General features: G+C 45.5%; 1 protein-coding gene across 1 annotated transcript; it reads right to left on the minus strand.

Moving 5' to 3' along the window:
• Positions 1–302: 302 nt before the first annotated feature.
• On the minus strand, positions 303–14609 carry DHODH (dihydroorotate dehydrogenase (quinone)). Its single transcript, XM_081274205.1, has 9 exons — positions 14525–14609; positions 11349–11561; positions 8628–8827; positions 6213–6295; positions 3361–3548; positions 2665–2778; positions 1828–1981; positions 1501–1660; positions 303–619 (listed from the first exon to the last, which is right to left on the minus strand). Exons 1-9 carry the CDS (start codon positions 14543–14545, stop codon positions 565–567), a joined length of 1188 nt encoding a protein of 395 aa, XP_081130331.1. The 5' UTR covers positions 14546–14609; the 3' UTR covers positions 303–564.
• Positions 14610–15444: the final 835 nt, after the last annotated feature.

Here is a 15444-nt window from a genome sequence, read left to right on the forward strand (position 1 = left end):
CATTCATTCATTCATTCATTCATTCATTTATTTTATGTAGTGCTGAGGATTGAACCCAGTGCCTCACACATGCTAGGCAAGTGCTCTACCACTGAGCCACAACGGCCAGCCCCATTCTTACAACTTTTGTCTGTTTGAAATAGTTTCAAAATAAAGTTAAAAATTTTAAGATAAATAACAACAGTGACAAAATGAAAGTCATGGTCCTGGGAAGCCCACAGCAGATCCAGGGAGTATGGCCTGGAAAGACCTGCAACACTGGACAAAGCCCTGGCTCTACAGAAAGAGGATATGTTCAAAGCCAGGATTTAAATGACTTTATCTTTTCCATGATTTCCCCCCAAAATATTCAATATCCTTACAAATTGAAGGATCCTGGGATTTGGATCCAGAAAGAAGCATAACTATAAGTCTATGTTTGAGCAACCAATTGAAAAAAGTCTCCATTGACTCTGGTGACCCCCTTATGATTGGCTGTTATAGTCCTGCTAAGCTATGGTTTGGGAGACATGGCTTTAGAGTCCTTCTTCACATGATCCAGTCATGGATTTCTGTCAAGCATCCTCACCTCCGATGATCTGCTCCAATGGCATCTGTGACTCGGCTAAAACCCTGTTCTCTGGAAAGTGAGGAAACAAAGCAATTTCAGCAAAGGTGAAGGACAGGCCCTGCTCTCAGAAGAAGCCCGCGTTCACCCAAGCACACTTCTCTCTCCTGAACAACCATCTCATCCCAGGCACATCTCATGCCCTCTTCACTACCTTCACAACCAGGAACCTGGAGATATCTCCACCCAGGCCTTCAGAGCAGGAAGGGAATCAACTTCACGTACCAACAGCTCCCTGCCATTGAGCCAATGTAACTTTAAAAACAGCTTAATTCTACCAGGATTCCTCAGGCCTGAATAACTGGCCAACCTTGCCTTAGACTTACTCCTGAACTCCCCTGGCACAGTCTTTGTCAAAGAAGTAATTAAGTCATTTTCCCCTATGTTCAGTATATCCCTCAAATCCTTTTTCTGTGAACAATGAATGGATGAATAATACCCCTTTGATTTTTTTTTTTTTTTTTTTTTTTTTTTGGTACCAGGGAGTGAACCCAGGGACACTTCACCACCCCAATCATTTTTTTTTCGTTTTTATTTTTTTAGTTGTAGATGGATAGTATGCCTTTATTTTATTTGTTCATTTTTATGTGGTGCTAAGGATCGAACCTAGTCCTCACAGGTGGTAGGCAAGTGCTCTGCCACTGAGCTACAGCCCCAGCGCCCCCAACCATTTTTTTATATTTTATTTAGAGACAGGGTCTCAACGAATTGCTTAGGGCCCCACTAAGTTGCTGAAGCTGGCTTTGAATTCGTGATCCTTCTGCCTCAGCTTCCTGAGCTGATGGGATCACAGGTGTACACCACTGTGCCTGGCAATAACACCCTTTGATTTGGGTCATTCTGAATTAACTCTGAGTGACTTCTCATTTCCAGCCACACATGGCCACACTCACTTCAAGAGGGCCTCCAGCTCCCGCTTAACTCTGCCCACCACAGGTGGCCCCTGGTAGATGAGGGCCGTGTACAGCTGCACCAGGGAGGCACCAGCCTGGATCTTCTCCAGCGCATCCTGCCCACTGCTGACACCACCGACCCCAATTATGGGAATTCTGCCTGCAGAAAAGAACATGGCAACACTGTGAAGAAGGATGTGAGAGCCAGGACCTCAGTCTGGCTTCAGCCCCAAAGTCCCCACCTAGCAAACACAGCAGATGAGGAAACAGTCACAACCAGAGGCGCGGGCCACACACACAGCAGCAGACAGACAGCAGAAACCTTGCCTTGAGTGAGCGCATACATCTCCCGGATGGTCTGAGTTGATAAATCACGGAGGGGCTTCCCACTCAGCCCTCCTGTCTCAGAGCGCAGAGCACCTTGGAGACCAGCAGGGCGACTCACTGTGGTGTTTGTGACAATCAACCCATCGATGCCCAACTGCAGTGAGAGACAAAGAAAGAGTCTTTTGAGTCGTGGCTCTGAGGAACTCAGAGAAGCTTCTCTAGAGGTCTGAGGCAGCCATCAGCCAGGGCCTACACTCACAGCCCCGGAAGCAAGAGCTACATGGGCCTCACTCCACTTCCTGTGGTGAACAAGTATCAGAATGAGCCTCAGTGTGACACAGCAGCCATCATCGCATCTGACAACCCACAACATTCCACTAGAACAGGGTTAATCCTCAGAACAACCTGCTTACAGTGCATTGTCTGAGGCCCTGGGTAGTGGGTGGTGGGACCAGGATCTGAACCCATTGCTGGGCTCAGTCTGTTTCCACTGTTCCCCTACACCATAGAGGCCTGGTGTTCAGACCCAGCGGAGAGGACAAGGCAAACAATACTCCTGTCCCAACTGACACTGGTCAGAGATGCAAGCACGAGCCGTAAGGCCCTTGCTGGATGAAGATAAGCAAAGAGAAAGGAAGAGGCATGAGAAAAAGACACATTCAAACAATTATTTGAACATACCCTCTTTACCACAAGATGAGTTACATGATGACAAACACCCAACAAGCCTCCAATATCACAGAGAATTAGTCACAAATCATGCCATTCTGGGATATCCCAATGGATCAAAAGGCTTCTAACAATGAGAGGCACCCCCAGGCCTGGCCCAACTCAAACCTCTCTCGCCACACTGGCAATGTCCTCCTTGTCCTGAGCCGTGAGGTCAGGGGCAATCTTCAGCAGTACTGCCGGCTTCTGCACTCCCTTCAAGGCATCCCTCTCCTGCAGCACCTAGGGAAGCACAGGCCAGAGACAGGAACCACAGCCCGGAGTTACAACCGCAACCTGTGGTGCAAGTCAATGTTTTCACACAAGCTTCAAACTAAGGCAGGAGCAATTTCTCCTCTTCAGACAGAAAACCTACTGTTTCCTGAAGCGACCCCACCAAGATAGATCTGGTTCAACTATTTTGAACCAAGAGATCCCCACTGCAACAGCTAATATCTTAAGAGTTTTGACTTTTGTTCCAAAAAAAATAACAAGGAATACTTCACAAGCATCTGTGATAAAAGTCAATTCATGCACCGTGCTAGGTGCAAGGGATAAAATGATGAACCAGAGAGACATGTTCCTGCTCTTATGGACCATACGGTTTAACAGCAGCACAGACAACTGAACATTCATTATTACACACAATCGGTACTGTGTTAAGGAATCAGAGAGTGCTTTCAGGTCCAACAAGGGCTCTTAACTAGTCCAGGTGCGAAGGACAGCTTCTCATTGAAGATGCTAAAGCTTTGCCCAGGACAAAGGAGAGGCATAAGGAGGATAGGCTAGTGGAATGGGACTTGGAGAAGAGATGCAATGGCCCACCTTGGTCAGCAGACAGCGCAGCTCGGCCTTTCCCTGAAGGCTCCGCAGCCCAGCTGTGTTGGGACTGGACACGTTCACTACCAGGTAGTCGGCCAAAGGGCCCAGGACCTGAACCCCCTCTGCATAGTCTGCAGCAGCATCCACCGACATTTTATTCTTCCCCAGGTTTATTCCCAGTGGCAGCCCATCTGTAAATATCACCAGTCAAGGTTCCGTCTCCCGCGCAACATTCTGAGACCATCCTTGACTCCACAGCCTGTGAATAGCTTCCAAACCTGAACTTTCCTACACCAGGGGACAAATGCCCTAACTGCTACAGGTTGCTGCTGCCTGCTGACCTCAAAAGAGCACACATCTTTGAACAGGAAAGGCTGGGCAACTACAAGGATGTTTCACTGCATTCTGCCCTTTTTATTTTTAAAATTTAAATGGAAAATACAGAAATTAGGAATGCAAATACTAATGCTAAAAAAATAGGTCTGAAGGCGTAATTCAGTGGTAGAGCATATGCTTAACATGCATGAGGCCCTGGGTTTAATCCCCAGCACCAAAAAAAAAAAAAAAGAAAAAAAAAAACTTCATAAATTTAACAAAACAGAGAGAAGATACACATCAACAAGCATGTCAGAGAGGCAACTTTAACCAAGAGATGCTCATAGGTCTTGGGTCAAGAGATTGGCTATGCAGTGGTGTAGCAAAAACAAAATTAAAGAAAAAGTATAAAATACTAGAAAGTATTTTCAATTATCATGCCTAAAATGTAGAAGCATAGTTATAAATTTATAATCTTAGTGCTCTGAGGAAAGGAACTTCCCCTTATGATTATGGCAACCATACATTATAGGACAGCCCTGATTACCCCTGTGGCCCGGGCTTAAGTTTCATGCCTGTCCTGCTTTCACTTTTAAAAGTGCCTCAATTTGCACATCACTGACACAGCTACCATAATTAAAAATCAACAGCACTATCAATTGACTTGCATTTTGGGTCTCCAGAAAAATACATTTACAAAATCATGCTATGTGTGAAAGAAAGAGTTGTCTACACTTGGCTTCTCCTAAGACACTATCTCATCTGCAAAGTCAAGGGTACAGCAATGGTACAGGCTGCTTCTTCCATCTGATTCCTGGGAAAAGATCTAGAACACCAAGTTAGTTCACAACATGTCCATCCAGGGAAAACTAAAGGACAACACCCAGTCAAGCTACTCACCTTCTCAGATCCCAATCACATTTATATCATCAGCTTGAAGTATATAAGATGTGTAACGAACTTTCTGAGTGGGCTGAGGGTTAGGATTGGAACCCAATTAAAACTACAGTTATGTAAGCAGGTCTCCAAGCCTCCCACATCTAGCACCCACCAAGCCAGGATCATTTGTAAGCTTCAATGCTTTCCCACACAGGTAAACTATCTTGAGAGTGTGGCTTTTATGGAGTGATTGGAGCTTTCATTAATAGTCATCTGACCAGAATGACAAGATTCTGGAGTTGAGAATTGCAGAACTACCCTTTCCCCAAAGGGCCCATCACTTTTTATTCCTTGGCATGATGCTAACAAGAAGCCATCTTCAAGGCTCCTAGCTCCTAGATGCACAGAGCATGGCTCTAGATTGTGCTTCGCTCCAGGGAATGCAAGAACAGCTGGGGTGACAGGGTGGGCAAGGGAGAGCAGGAGATAAAGCTGGCACCAGAGCACTGTAGGTATAAATGAAGAAAAGGCAGACAAAAGGCAGAAGAGTGTTACAAAACATGAAAGTCAGATTACAACCTTCGAAGTTCCTAAATGGGAAGACCTATTGTGTAGCAGGGTCTGGTTCTGCCAAAGCTAGGGGTCTCTAAACACGATCACTTCCTGCTCCCACAAGGTGAAATTGCCAAATGGTTTAATATCTTCTGCCTCACTTCCTGAAATAAATGCATGTTTCCTCATATGTCACCAGGACATCTAATGAGACTAAGACCCAGGAAGTTCCAGAAGGACCTAAGGAGGAAGATTCTTCCTCCTGGCCTGTAGCCCACACAATCCCAGAGGGTGCCAGGGAAGCCAAGGTCAGGATGACACAACACAGGACTATGATCCCTAAGTGCCCCCACCCTTAGAGACAGCAAAGCACAGAGCCACAGGGAACAAGCAGCAGTATCTGGAGGGCAGCCTTCAGAAGTGCATATTGTTTCTGAGATCAGTCTTGAAGAATATTTCCCCAACACTCACATTAACTGCCCCTAAATGGGAGGAGTAGGAGTAACTCTACTTTTCCTTCTTTAGGCTGCTCTATACCTACTAACTCTTCTAAAATATATATTATTACTCATACATGGACAAAAGGATAGCAGGCAAGACGAAGTCGGCACTCAGTCCTGCTCACATCTTGGCTACGCTGGTGGGTACGGGGGAGAGTTCTACCTGGCTCACTTCCAGGCTCCCCTAGATGATACAGCAAAGGTCACTTGTGAAGCAGAACCAGTGAGGCTTTGCTAAATAAACTGTGAGATTGAGCTAAAATCTTGGAGGCTGTACTAGAACCAGGAAAATGGAGAGGAGCCTGAGTTCCTCAGTGGTTTTTTTTTTTTTTTTTAAGAGAGAGTGAGAGAGGAGAGAGAGAGAGAGAGAATTTTTAATATTTATTTTTTTTTAGTTCTCAGCGGACACAACATCTTTGTTGGTATGTGGTGCTGAGGATCGAACCCGGGCCGCACACATGCTAGGCGAGCGCGCTACCGCTTGAGCCACATCCCCAGCCCCCTCAGTGGTTTTTCCTATTGCTCAGTTGTATTCATTTCCCGAGGAATGCTCCCAACATTTCTTCCTCTAATGGGTGAAGAAAGCCCTCCCATGCACCTCTACTTTACCTTCTGTGAGCTTGGTCTGCTTCTGCTGTCTGGCCCGCAACCTGTGTTCCACCACTGAGAGTCCGTGGCTGTTAAATCCATACCTGTAGCACACAGGCCAAGAGGGGAGAGGGCAAGGTTAGAAGGCAAGATTTTGGAAAAAGCACCATAAGCACTTCTACCATATACTAAATACTGACTTTATAAATCAAAAGAGAAAAAAAAAATCAGAATCAGTTCTTAAAGTTCCAAGGTCTAAACTCCCCTGGGACTTCTAGAGAACATGCCAAAACACTTTGAATGACAAAGGAAACAAGCATGGTGGCACATGCCTATAATCCAAGCAACTGGAGGCTGAGATGGGAGGATGGCAAATTCAAAACCAGCCTCAAGCAATTTAGAAGGGCCCTAAGCAACTGAGTGAAACCCTGTCCCAAAAAAAGAAAAAGAAAAAAATAGGGCTGGGGATATAGCTGAGAGGTAGAGGGCCCTGGGTTAAATCCCTAGTACCACAAAGCACACACATGCACATACACACACACTCACACAAAGGCAAAGATTAAAATGTGTGAAAAAGCTACTCAGTCAGCTACCACTGGAAGCAGCCCAGCCCTGCCTGGATCCTACCTCCACTCCTACAGGGCCAAGCCACTATCTGATAAGCACAGACTCTCCACCTCCCACTTCCACTTCCTGTTTCCACCTCCAAACACTACTCCTACCACCCCACATCCCCATCCTTTCTGCCTGTTAAAATCACTCCTCCTTCCTGGCCTGGATCAAATGCTGCCTCTCTCCTTGCATAAAGCCCCCAACCACAAGGGATTCCTCACCTTGGCATTCACAGGGCACTTTATGCCTGTCTTTCTCCTGGAACGGGATACGCATCTATGCTTAAAGTTTCCACACCAGGTTATAATCTTCAAGGCAAGAGATGTGTCTTCCTCCCCTATCACCTGTACCACTAAACAGCCCAAGAAGGCAGGGACTTCATATCTCTTTTTCATTCCTGAATCCTCAGTTCCACTGTGGGGTGTTGACCTCTGTCCCTTCCTCTTTGTTTGTGCCACACAGAGTAAGGAGGCTGAAAACACAAGTGCCAAGAGCACCAGATTCCTATCCCATCCCACTCATCAACAGGATTCTGCCAAGTAACGTCATCCTGAGACCTGAAGTTACCTGGGGCAGCTGAATCAGAAACATATTTTGCCTGGCCAGTTCTAAAGCTACTGATCGCAGCCTGCATTATAGCAGAAAAATCAATAACTTGATCTCAGATGCCAGATTTCCCTGAAACAAGCACAATAAAGCAAGAAACCCAGTGATATAAACTTAGGATAGGTCAGTCTCCTAGAAGGCCATTAAAGCCCCAAAGATGCCTATAAAAATCTCCCCAAGGGGGTTCTCCAAAACTCTTTTGTTATCAAAAAGCAGGATCATGGGGCTGGGATTGTGGCTCAGCAGGAGAGCACACGCTTACTACGTGTGAGGTACTAGGATTGATCCTCAGAACCACATTAAAAATAAATAAAGAAAGGTATTGTGTCCAACTACAACTAAAAAAAAAAATATTTAAAAAAAGGCAGGAACTTCTTTATTTTCTGGGTTTGTTGAAGTTTAAAATAAAAAAAAAAATCACCAAAAAAAAAAGAAGAAAGATTTTAGATGATCTAGAAGGATTTCTATGTGTACTGAATACTAAATAATCCTATTTCCTGAAGGTGGGGCTGCTTAACACAGAGCTGCTAGCCACTCGTGGCTCCTCAGCACTAGAATGTAGCTGGTCCAGTGAGAGGTACTGGACACAAAAGGAACACTAGCTTTGGAAGAATTGGTGCAAGTAAAAGAAGGTAAATAACTAATTAATAATTTTTGTACTGACCACATATTTAAATGATGATATTTAGAATATATTATTTATAATGAAATCATAATTACCAATAATGTTATTAATATCATTCATTTCTCTTTTCTGCTTTAATGTGGTCACTAGATCTTTTAAATTACACATGGGGCTCATACTACTTCATTGAACAAGAGCACTGGAGTAACAATACGAAAAAAGCACGAACTACAGGAAGTTCAACGAGCCTAAGGCATACCAAGCTCTCCTACTGGGGACTGAACCCAGGGAAGTTGTACCACTGACCCACATCCCCAGCCCTCTCCTGATTATTATCTCTGTGACCCTAGCTAAGTTATCAGGCTCTCTGAGCCTCAGTGTAAAGCCATGTTAAACTGATACAACACCTAGTTTCCAAGGCTGGTGTGAGGATCTCTGCCTGGCACACACTAGATGCTCAGCAGGATTGCTGAACAGAGTGACAGAAATGACAGAAAAATGTCCTATGTATAAGATAAAACACTGAGGCAGCCTTTCCATCTCTCAGAGCCCCGCAGGGCAGAGGCACCCATCAACATGGGGCTGCAACCCACCTGTTAATGACAGCTTGGTCCTCGGGCAGGCGGAAGACTCTGGGCCTGGGGTTTCCTTCCTGAGGCTTGGGAGTCACACTTCCTACCTCAACAAAGCCAAAGCCCAGCTTATATAAGCCATCCACAGCTTCCCCATGCTTGTCAAATCCTGCAGCAATTCCTACTGGATTTCGGAATTTATGGCCCAGGACTTTCACTTCCTGGGAAGATATAGACAAAGACAAAGGTACACAAAGCTATAGTGGTGTTTCTCAAAGTGTGCTCCCTGGAACACCCATATCAAAATTCCCTTGAGAGCCTATTAAACATCCCCAGAACTACAGAATCAGGCCTTCAGCAGGGGGCAGTGGGCAGTGAAGCTGAGCAAATCTATCTGCAACAGCACTCTTCAGGTGATTCTGAGGCTGCTGGAGTTTGAAAACTATGAGACTTTATTTACCTTATCAATCCTGGGGAGAAAACAGCATTTCGCCCACAGGTTGAACAGGACACAGGCACTGTCTTTTCCTATGGTTAAGACTGGTATCTTCTTGGGCAGGAAAGGGTGACTCCTGAGTCATCCCCTAGGTTGTGCTACTCTAAACCCTGCAGGGAACGCTGGGCAGCAAAATCCAGATATCAGTATAATAAGTCAGCCCCAGGGCATCCCTGTCTCCAATAAGAGAGGTTAATAAGCAGCCCCAGCAACATCCCCCAGTCTCCAGAGAGCTGGAGGAAGGATGGGGCTCAGCCAGGCAGAACTCAGTGCTGGATCCAGCAACTTGAGAGGAAGAGCAAGTAACTCTCAAGGTGAGGCCACCTGATGCTAGAAGCGGGAGGTAAGAAAGGTCTCTGAGCAGGGAGAACAACAACGATGAAGGTGAGAATGAGCGTGAGGCACTTTGGGGCTGTAAGGCAAGGAGTGTGGCTGGACTCAGGGCCTTCCTCAGGGACAGTGGTGCTCAACCCTGGCTGCACCATAAACTCCCTGGGCAATTTATAGGCCAGCCTCAGAGATTATGGTTACACTTGTCTGACGGCAGAATCCAAGTATGTCATAAAGCACCTCTGGAGAGTCTAACATACAACCATGATTGAGAACCAAGAAGGCGGGTATAGTGGTGCACATCTATAATCCCAGCAGCTCAGGAAGCTGCGGAGGACCGCAAGTTCAAGGTCAGCGTCAGCAACTTAGTGAGACACTGTCTCAAAATAAAAAACGGCTGAAGGCCTGATGCTGCTCAGTAGTAAATTGCCATTGTCCCTGGGTTAAATCCTCAGTACAAATAAATAAATAAATAAAGGGGTGCGGGATCGGGGGCAGAGAAAGAGAACCAAGGACTTAAGGAAATGGTGAAGAACTGAAACTAGAAAGGTTGAGTGAGAAGATCAAGAAGCCAGGCTGTCAGCTGAGGAATTATAAACTATAGACACAATGACACACCTGAAGTCTCATCTTGAACCCACGAGTTTGAGACCAACCTGGACAACATAGTGAGACCCTATCTCAATAGCTGGGAAACTCAATTCTACATGAGCTATTGCAGGTGTAAACCACGCAGTTGTGTGCAGATCGACAGTGCATGGGCCATGCTGGCTCTGTAGGCTGTGCTTACTGGACACGGCTCATTACCACTCCAGGTATAAGCTCACCTCCTTCCAATTTTACCATCTCTGCATCACACTCTTTTTTTTAATATTTATTTTTTAGTATGTGTAGTTGGACACAATATCTTTATTTTATTTGTTTATTTTTATGTGGTGCTGAGGATCGAACCCAGGGCCTCGCATGTGCTAGGCGAGCACTCTACCATTGAGCCACAGCCCCTGCATCACACTTTTTACTCCCACATTTCTGGTTCCAGGGCTTTCACACTAGCAGTTTAGAGTGAGGAAGGCTTAATAAAAGGAAGGTTCTTCCTGATCCTACAGTGCCTTAAAATGACACGGCTGCTCAAAATTATACACTGGGAAAATGAAAAGGGCTCTAAGTTAGCAAGGAGATATGTAGCAAAGGCCCCTTATTCTCTAACAGTGACCCTCCCTTAAAGAGCTCTGAGAGCTTCCTGCTTGGGTTTGTATGTTCAAATCATTCTGCTGTCACCTATTTAGTAGAAAAAAATGTCTCAAAAGGAAACTTCCAAGGCTTACAGGAGGATACAGGTTCTGTGAGAACATGCCTTCTTCTGTTTTGTTGCAGTAACCCCAGAACATCACAATAATAGTGCCCCGAGGGGCCCTTATGTGTGGCTGAAGAAGGCAGAAGAATGTGTTCTCATGCCTACCTCACAGACTTGATCAGACATACCTGTGTCACATTAGAGTTTAATGACTAGCAGGATTCCCGATCTGCCACTAAATTTCAGCTACTCAAGACCTCAGCAAGACAGGATAGTAGACAGGGCTGGATGCCAGAGCCAGACTCTAGGTTTGAACCCGGGTTTTGCCATTTTCTAACTGTATGGCTTTGGGTTAATCACTGTTAACTCAGACTCCTGACCTGCACCTGGAGATGACAGTAGGACCTGCCTCAGGAAGTAGTTGTGAGGATTAAAGGGGAACTGCCTTACATGATTAAGCTCCATATGAGTTATATAATGACCACTATTATTATGTAATTATGATATATGATAAAAATGATTGCTTAGATTTGAGTTCCTGATTTCCTCTGCTAACCTAGGGCTCTGAGACTTCAAGCTTCCCCCTTGTATCTAAGGTACAGGACATTCCAAGAGTACCTACCAGCATGTCAGAGTCTTGAAATGTGGCTCGAGGAAGGAGCCCCAGGGAGATGAAGCGAACAGCCAGCCTGTGGGCTAACTCTGGGTCCAGCAGCCTCTGCAGAGCCGGCATCAAGTATTCAGCATAGAAATGCTCATCCCCTGTGGCTGTCAGGTAGGAGGCACAGAGAAGTCCTCCACCCCCCAGGATGACTACAGCATCCAGAGCTCGCTTCTGGGGAGAAAAAAAAAAAACGTCCATTAGAGGAATCCTAACAAGGCCAGGCTGCAGCATCTTCCCTGATCCCTTTACCCCTAGGCAGATAGGACAAAATGATATGTCACAAGAACAAACATCCCTCACCATGTGTTGATACTAATCTCCTTCATTTACAGTCCATCTTATAGACCAGTCTCTATAGTTATATATACACTGTGCTTACAGACTCTGGCTGAAGACTTTCCTTAGGATGGTAGGCCAGGAGTCAAGAGTTGTAATACTATCCTCCAGGGGACATATTGGGGCATTTTTACTGGTTACAGTGACAGAGCAATGCTAATAGACTTAGCATGTAGAAATCAGTAAATTCATACATTCTTCTTTGCTTGAGGCTGACACACATTGTCCATATTGACTTTTGAACATGCTACTGACGTTCATGTCATCAAAAAAAAACTTCATGCCAGGTGCGGTGAGCACGCCTATAATCCCAACAGCTTGGGAAACTGAAGTAGGAGGATCATGAGTTCAAAGCCAGCATAAGCAAAAGTGAGGTACTAAGCAACTCATTGAGACTCTGTCTCTAAATAAAAAATAAAATAGGGCTGTAGATGTGACTCAGAGGCCTAGTGTTGTGGGGCAAGTTGCTCAGAAAACACACCAAGTCCCAGTTTTGTCCAAACTGAAGAGTCTTTATTCCGACCAGCCAGGATTGCTTCCCACAGGACCAAGTTGTCTCTGTAGAAAACAGCCTCAAGATTCAACATTTTAGAGTATTTAAAGGCAAAAACTGCAAAAACCACATCCAGATTGATGTAGCTGCAAGCAAGCAGGGGTACAGAAGCTGAATCGAGCGGTTAGCGAAACAATGCAATGGGTACATTGGTATTTCCTACTGGACTTTCCAGGTTGGCACAGCAGCAAGCAAGCAAAAGGGAAGTGGGTTAAAATGACCCTAGTTGAGTAAAAGTTAGAGAATGGTTACTAATGTCTAGACAATAAATCTCTGACAGGGTACACTGCCCAAGAAAAATAGGAACCAAAGAGAGAATAATTTTACATTATATAAGAATTACCATTTTGTGTTGCCAAGTATGCTATGCTAGGTAACTATTAATGGGTACAGAGGCGGGGCTTTCCCATGGGAGAAGCAATTCTTACATGATATGGAGTCTCAGGGTAAAATGGAGTCTGTTTGGTCACTGTCTACATAACATGGCCCATAACACGAGTGTCCCTGAGTTCAATTGCCAGTACCACCCACCCCCCCCAAAAAAAAACCCTCGTATTATCTGAACCAAGAAGTACATAAACTAGTTCCTACGTGGTTTTCATAGGCATTGACTTTTCCAGGAATAAAATTACCTTGTCAATTGAGGGACAACTATACTATTTTGCACAAAACATTACAAAAATAATCAGTCACCATTTCAAAAAATGGTGCTTTGCTTGGGGTGTCTGACAAAACAACACATCTGTGGAACTTGATTTTTCTAGTGGAAGTTTAAACACCCTACCAGGTGTGGTGGTGCATGCCTGTAATCCCAGCGGCTAGGGAGACTGAGACAGGAGAATTTCGAGTTCAAAGCCAGCCTCAGCAATTTAGCGAGGTGCTAAGCAACTCAATGAGACCCTGTCTCTAAATAAAATACAAAAACAGGACTAAGGATGTGGCTCAGTGGTTGGGTTGAGTGCCCCTGAGTTCAATTCCCAGTACACCCCCACCAAAAAAGAAGTTTAAATACCCCACCAGACCTCTCACTTAACTGAGTCATGTCCTGACATTTACATATGCAGATTGTACATTGTTGATGTTTTAAGCTTATAAATAGGAAGATTATTACCCTGAAATGGAAAATTATAAAGGGGGTTGCAATATAAAAAGAGCTTCAGAGGATGCTTCAAAAGGTCTTTGAGGGTGGAGGACCGCTGTCCTAGCTCAAAAGTGGTTCACAATTCTTTTCTCTCACTAACAGATGCCAAGACACCCCATTCTTTATTAGTTGAATCATTCAACAAATCTGAGCTCAAAAGTGGGCAAAACAGACCTGGTTCCAGCTCTGTGGCAACTGCAACCTCATACATAGACAGGTGAACTTAATGATCGTGCAAATATGTAGCTATGACAATTGCTATGAAGGAAAAAGGTATTGTATAGTATAATGGAAGGACCCAAAAAAATCCCAAAGGTAAGTAGAGGCTTCTTAAGGAAGTGACTTAAAGCTGATCTTCAAAGAATGGATGAGTTAACCAGGAAACAGTAAGGGGAGGGAAAAGCATAAAGGCTCTTTTGGAAGCAAAGAGGAGAAACTCCCAGGAATGTGAGAGCAGAGAAAGTCTCTTTGGAACTGAGGAAAAACATGACTTTAAACGAGATAGGAAATCGGCCTGGATTAGAATAAAGATTTGGATTTTGTTCTCTAAACAAAGAAGTGATGTTATCAGATTTGCCTTTTAAAGGCCGCTCCAAGAAGTTAATGTAGACCGAGTTTTCACCTCTCATCCATAAGACTGTAAATCTCCTCTCAAGTCAATCAGCAAATACTTGAGCACCTATCACATACTAGACCTTAGTGATACAACTATGAACTCGTTACACAGATCCCCACAAAACTTTTCCTAAAAGGGTTGGGGGACCGTGTTTGACTCTACTTTCATTCCTCTTGGATCCTGTACAAAATGCTAGGCGGTCATAGGTTTACTAAAGCCCCTGTGCTGGCTCAACCGAAAAGTGGCCTACGTGCATTTAGTCAAATCCGCATCTGCCCAGACGTGGCACGTGTCCTACACACACCAAGTACTCGGGTAAATGCACAAGGATTTGCAAGTGCCCCCAGAGACACACAAACGTTCCAGAAGAACCCGCCCTCGGACACACCTTCTTTACACACCTCGCCTGGCGTAACCCCCAAGGTCCTGCCGCCCCAGTCCCCTCTTGGACTCTCCCTTGCTGACCCAAGTCCCATTTCCAGACTCACTTTCAGTTGTTTCCACGCCATGCTCCTTCTACCATTGGGCCGGCCTCTGTCTCATCTTCATTGGCGGAAATGGCGGAGGCCCCGCCCACCCCCGTTCATGGAGTGCCAACTCACCAATCGTGGGGCGGGTAGCGGGAGTAGGGGCCCTCCACGGCGGCGAAGGCCGCGTTCCGCCCCAGGTTCTGGTTGGACGTTCGCGCGCGTGCGCATTCCTAGAGGCCACGCCTCTTCCGCCACAGACTCCAAGCGTCGTCTAGTTGCCTGGGGTAGTTGAGGTGCAGGCGGGATACGGGGCTGCTGCCCAAGGCCAGTCTGCCGTCTGGAGTTTCTGTTCCTGTGAGGAGCCGCATCTCGGGCGGAAAGAAAAGGCTCCCAGAAGTCTCTAAAGTGGGGAGTGGACTCCTCCGAGGTCTGTAGAAGAGTCGAAGTCTTACCCACGGGGCTTCCCTAGCGCCTGGAGGTTCCCGTGCTGCCCCCAGGCTTCCACAGCCGCAGGACCCAAGAAAGGAAACCACAGCCCGAAGGTTGCGTTGTGATTTTCATGGGCCCTTTCCTAAAAAATATTATATTTTACAGAGTCTACACACATCAAAATACGTTGTACCGCACAAATCCAATTTTTACTTGTCTATTTAAATAATAAGAATTTTACTATTGTGTTAATATAAATATGAATATACTAATACGTATAAACTTTTCTCTGCTTAGAAGTAAATTATTCTTAAGCTGTTTGAACTGGAAATTGAACCGAGGAGCGATCTGTCACCCTGCCCTGGTTTTTTGAGACCCTCTGGTAAACTCCGCCCCCGTCCCTCCCACCACCCGCACCCCCACCCCCACCCCCGCACTCTGCCACTGAGCCATAACCCCAACCTCCAGAAGGATAACTTTTTAAGTCATCTTTTTAAACTTATCTTTTT

This window comes from Spermophilus citellus, assembly GCF_964194105.1.
Source record: "Spermophilus citellus genome assembly, chromosome: 18".
Lineage (NCBI taxonomy): Eukaryota > Metazoa > Chordata > Mammalia > Rodentia > Sciuridae > Spermophilus > Spermophilus citellus.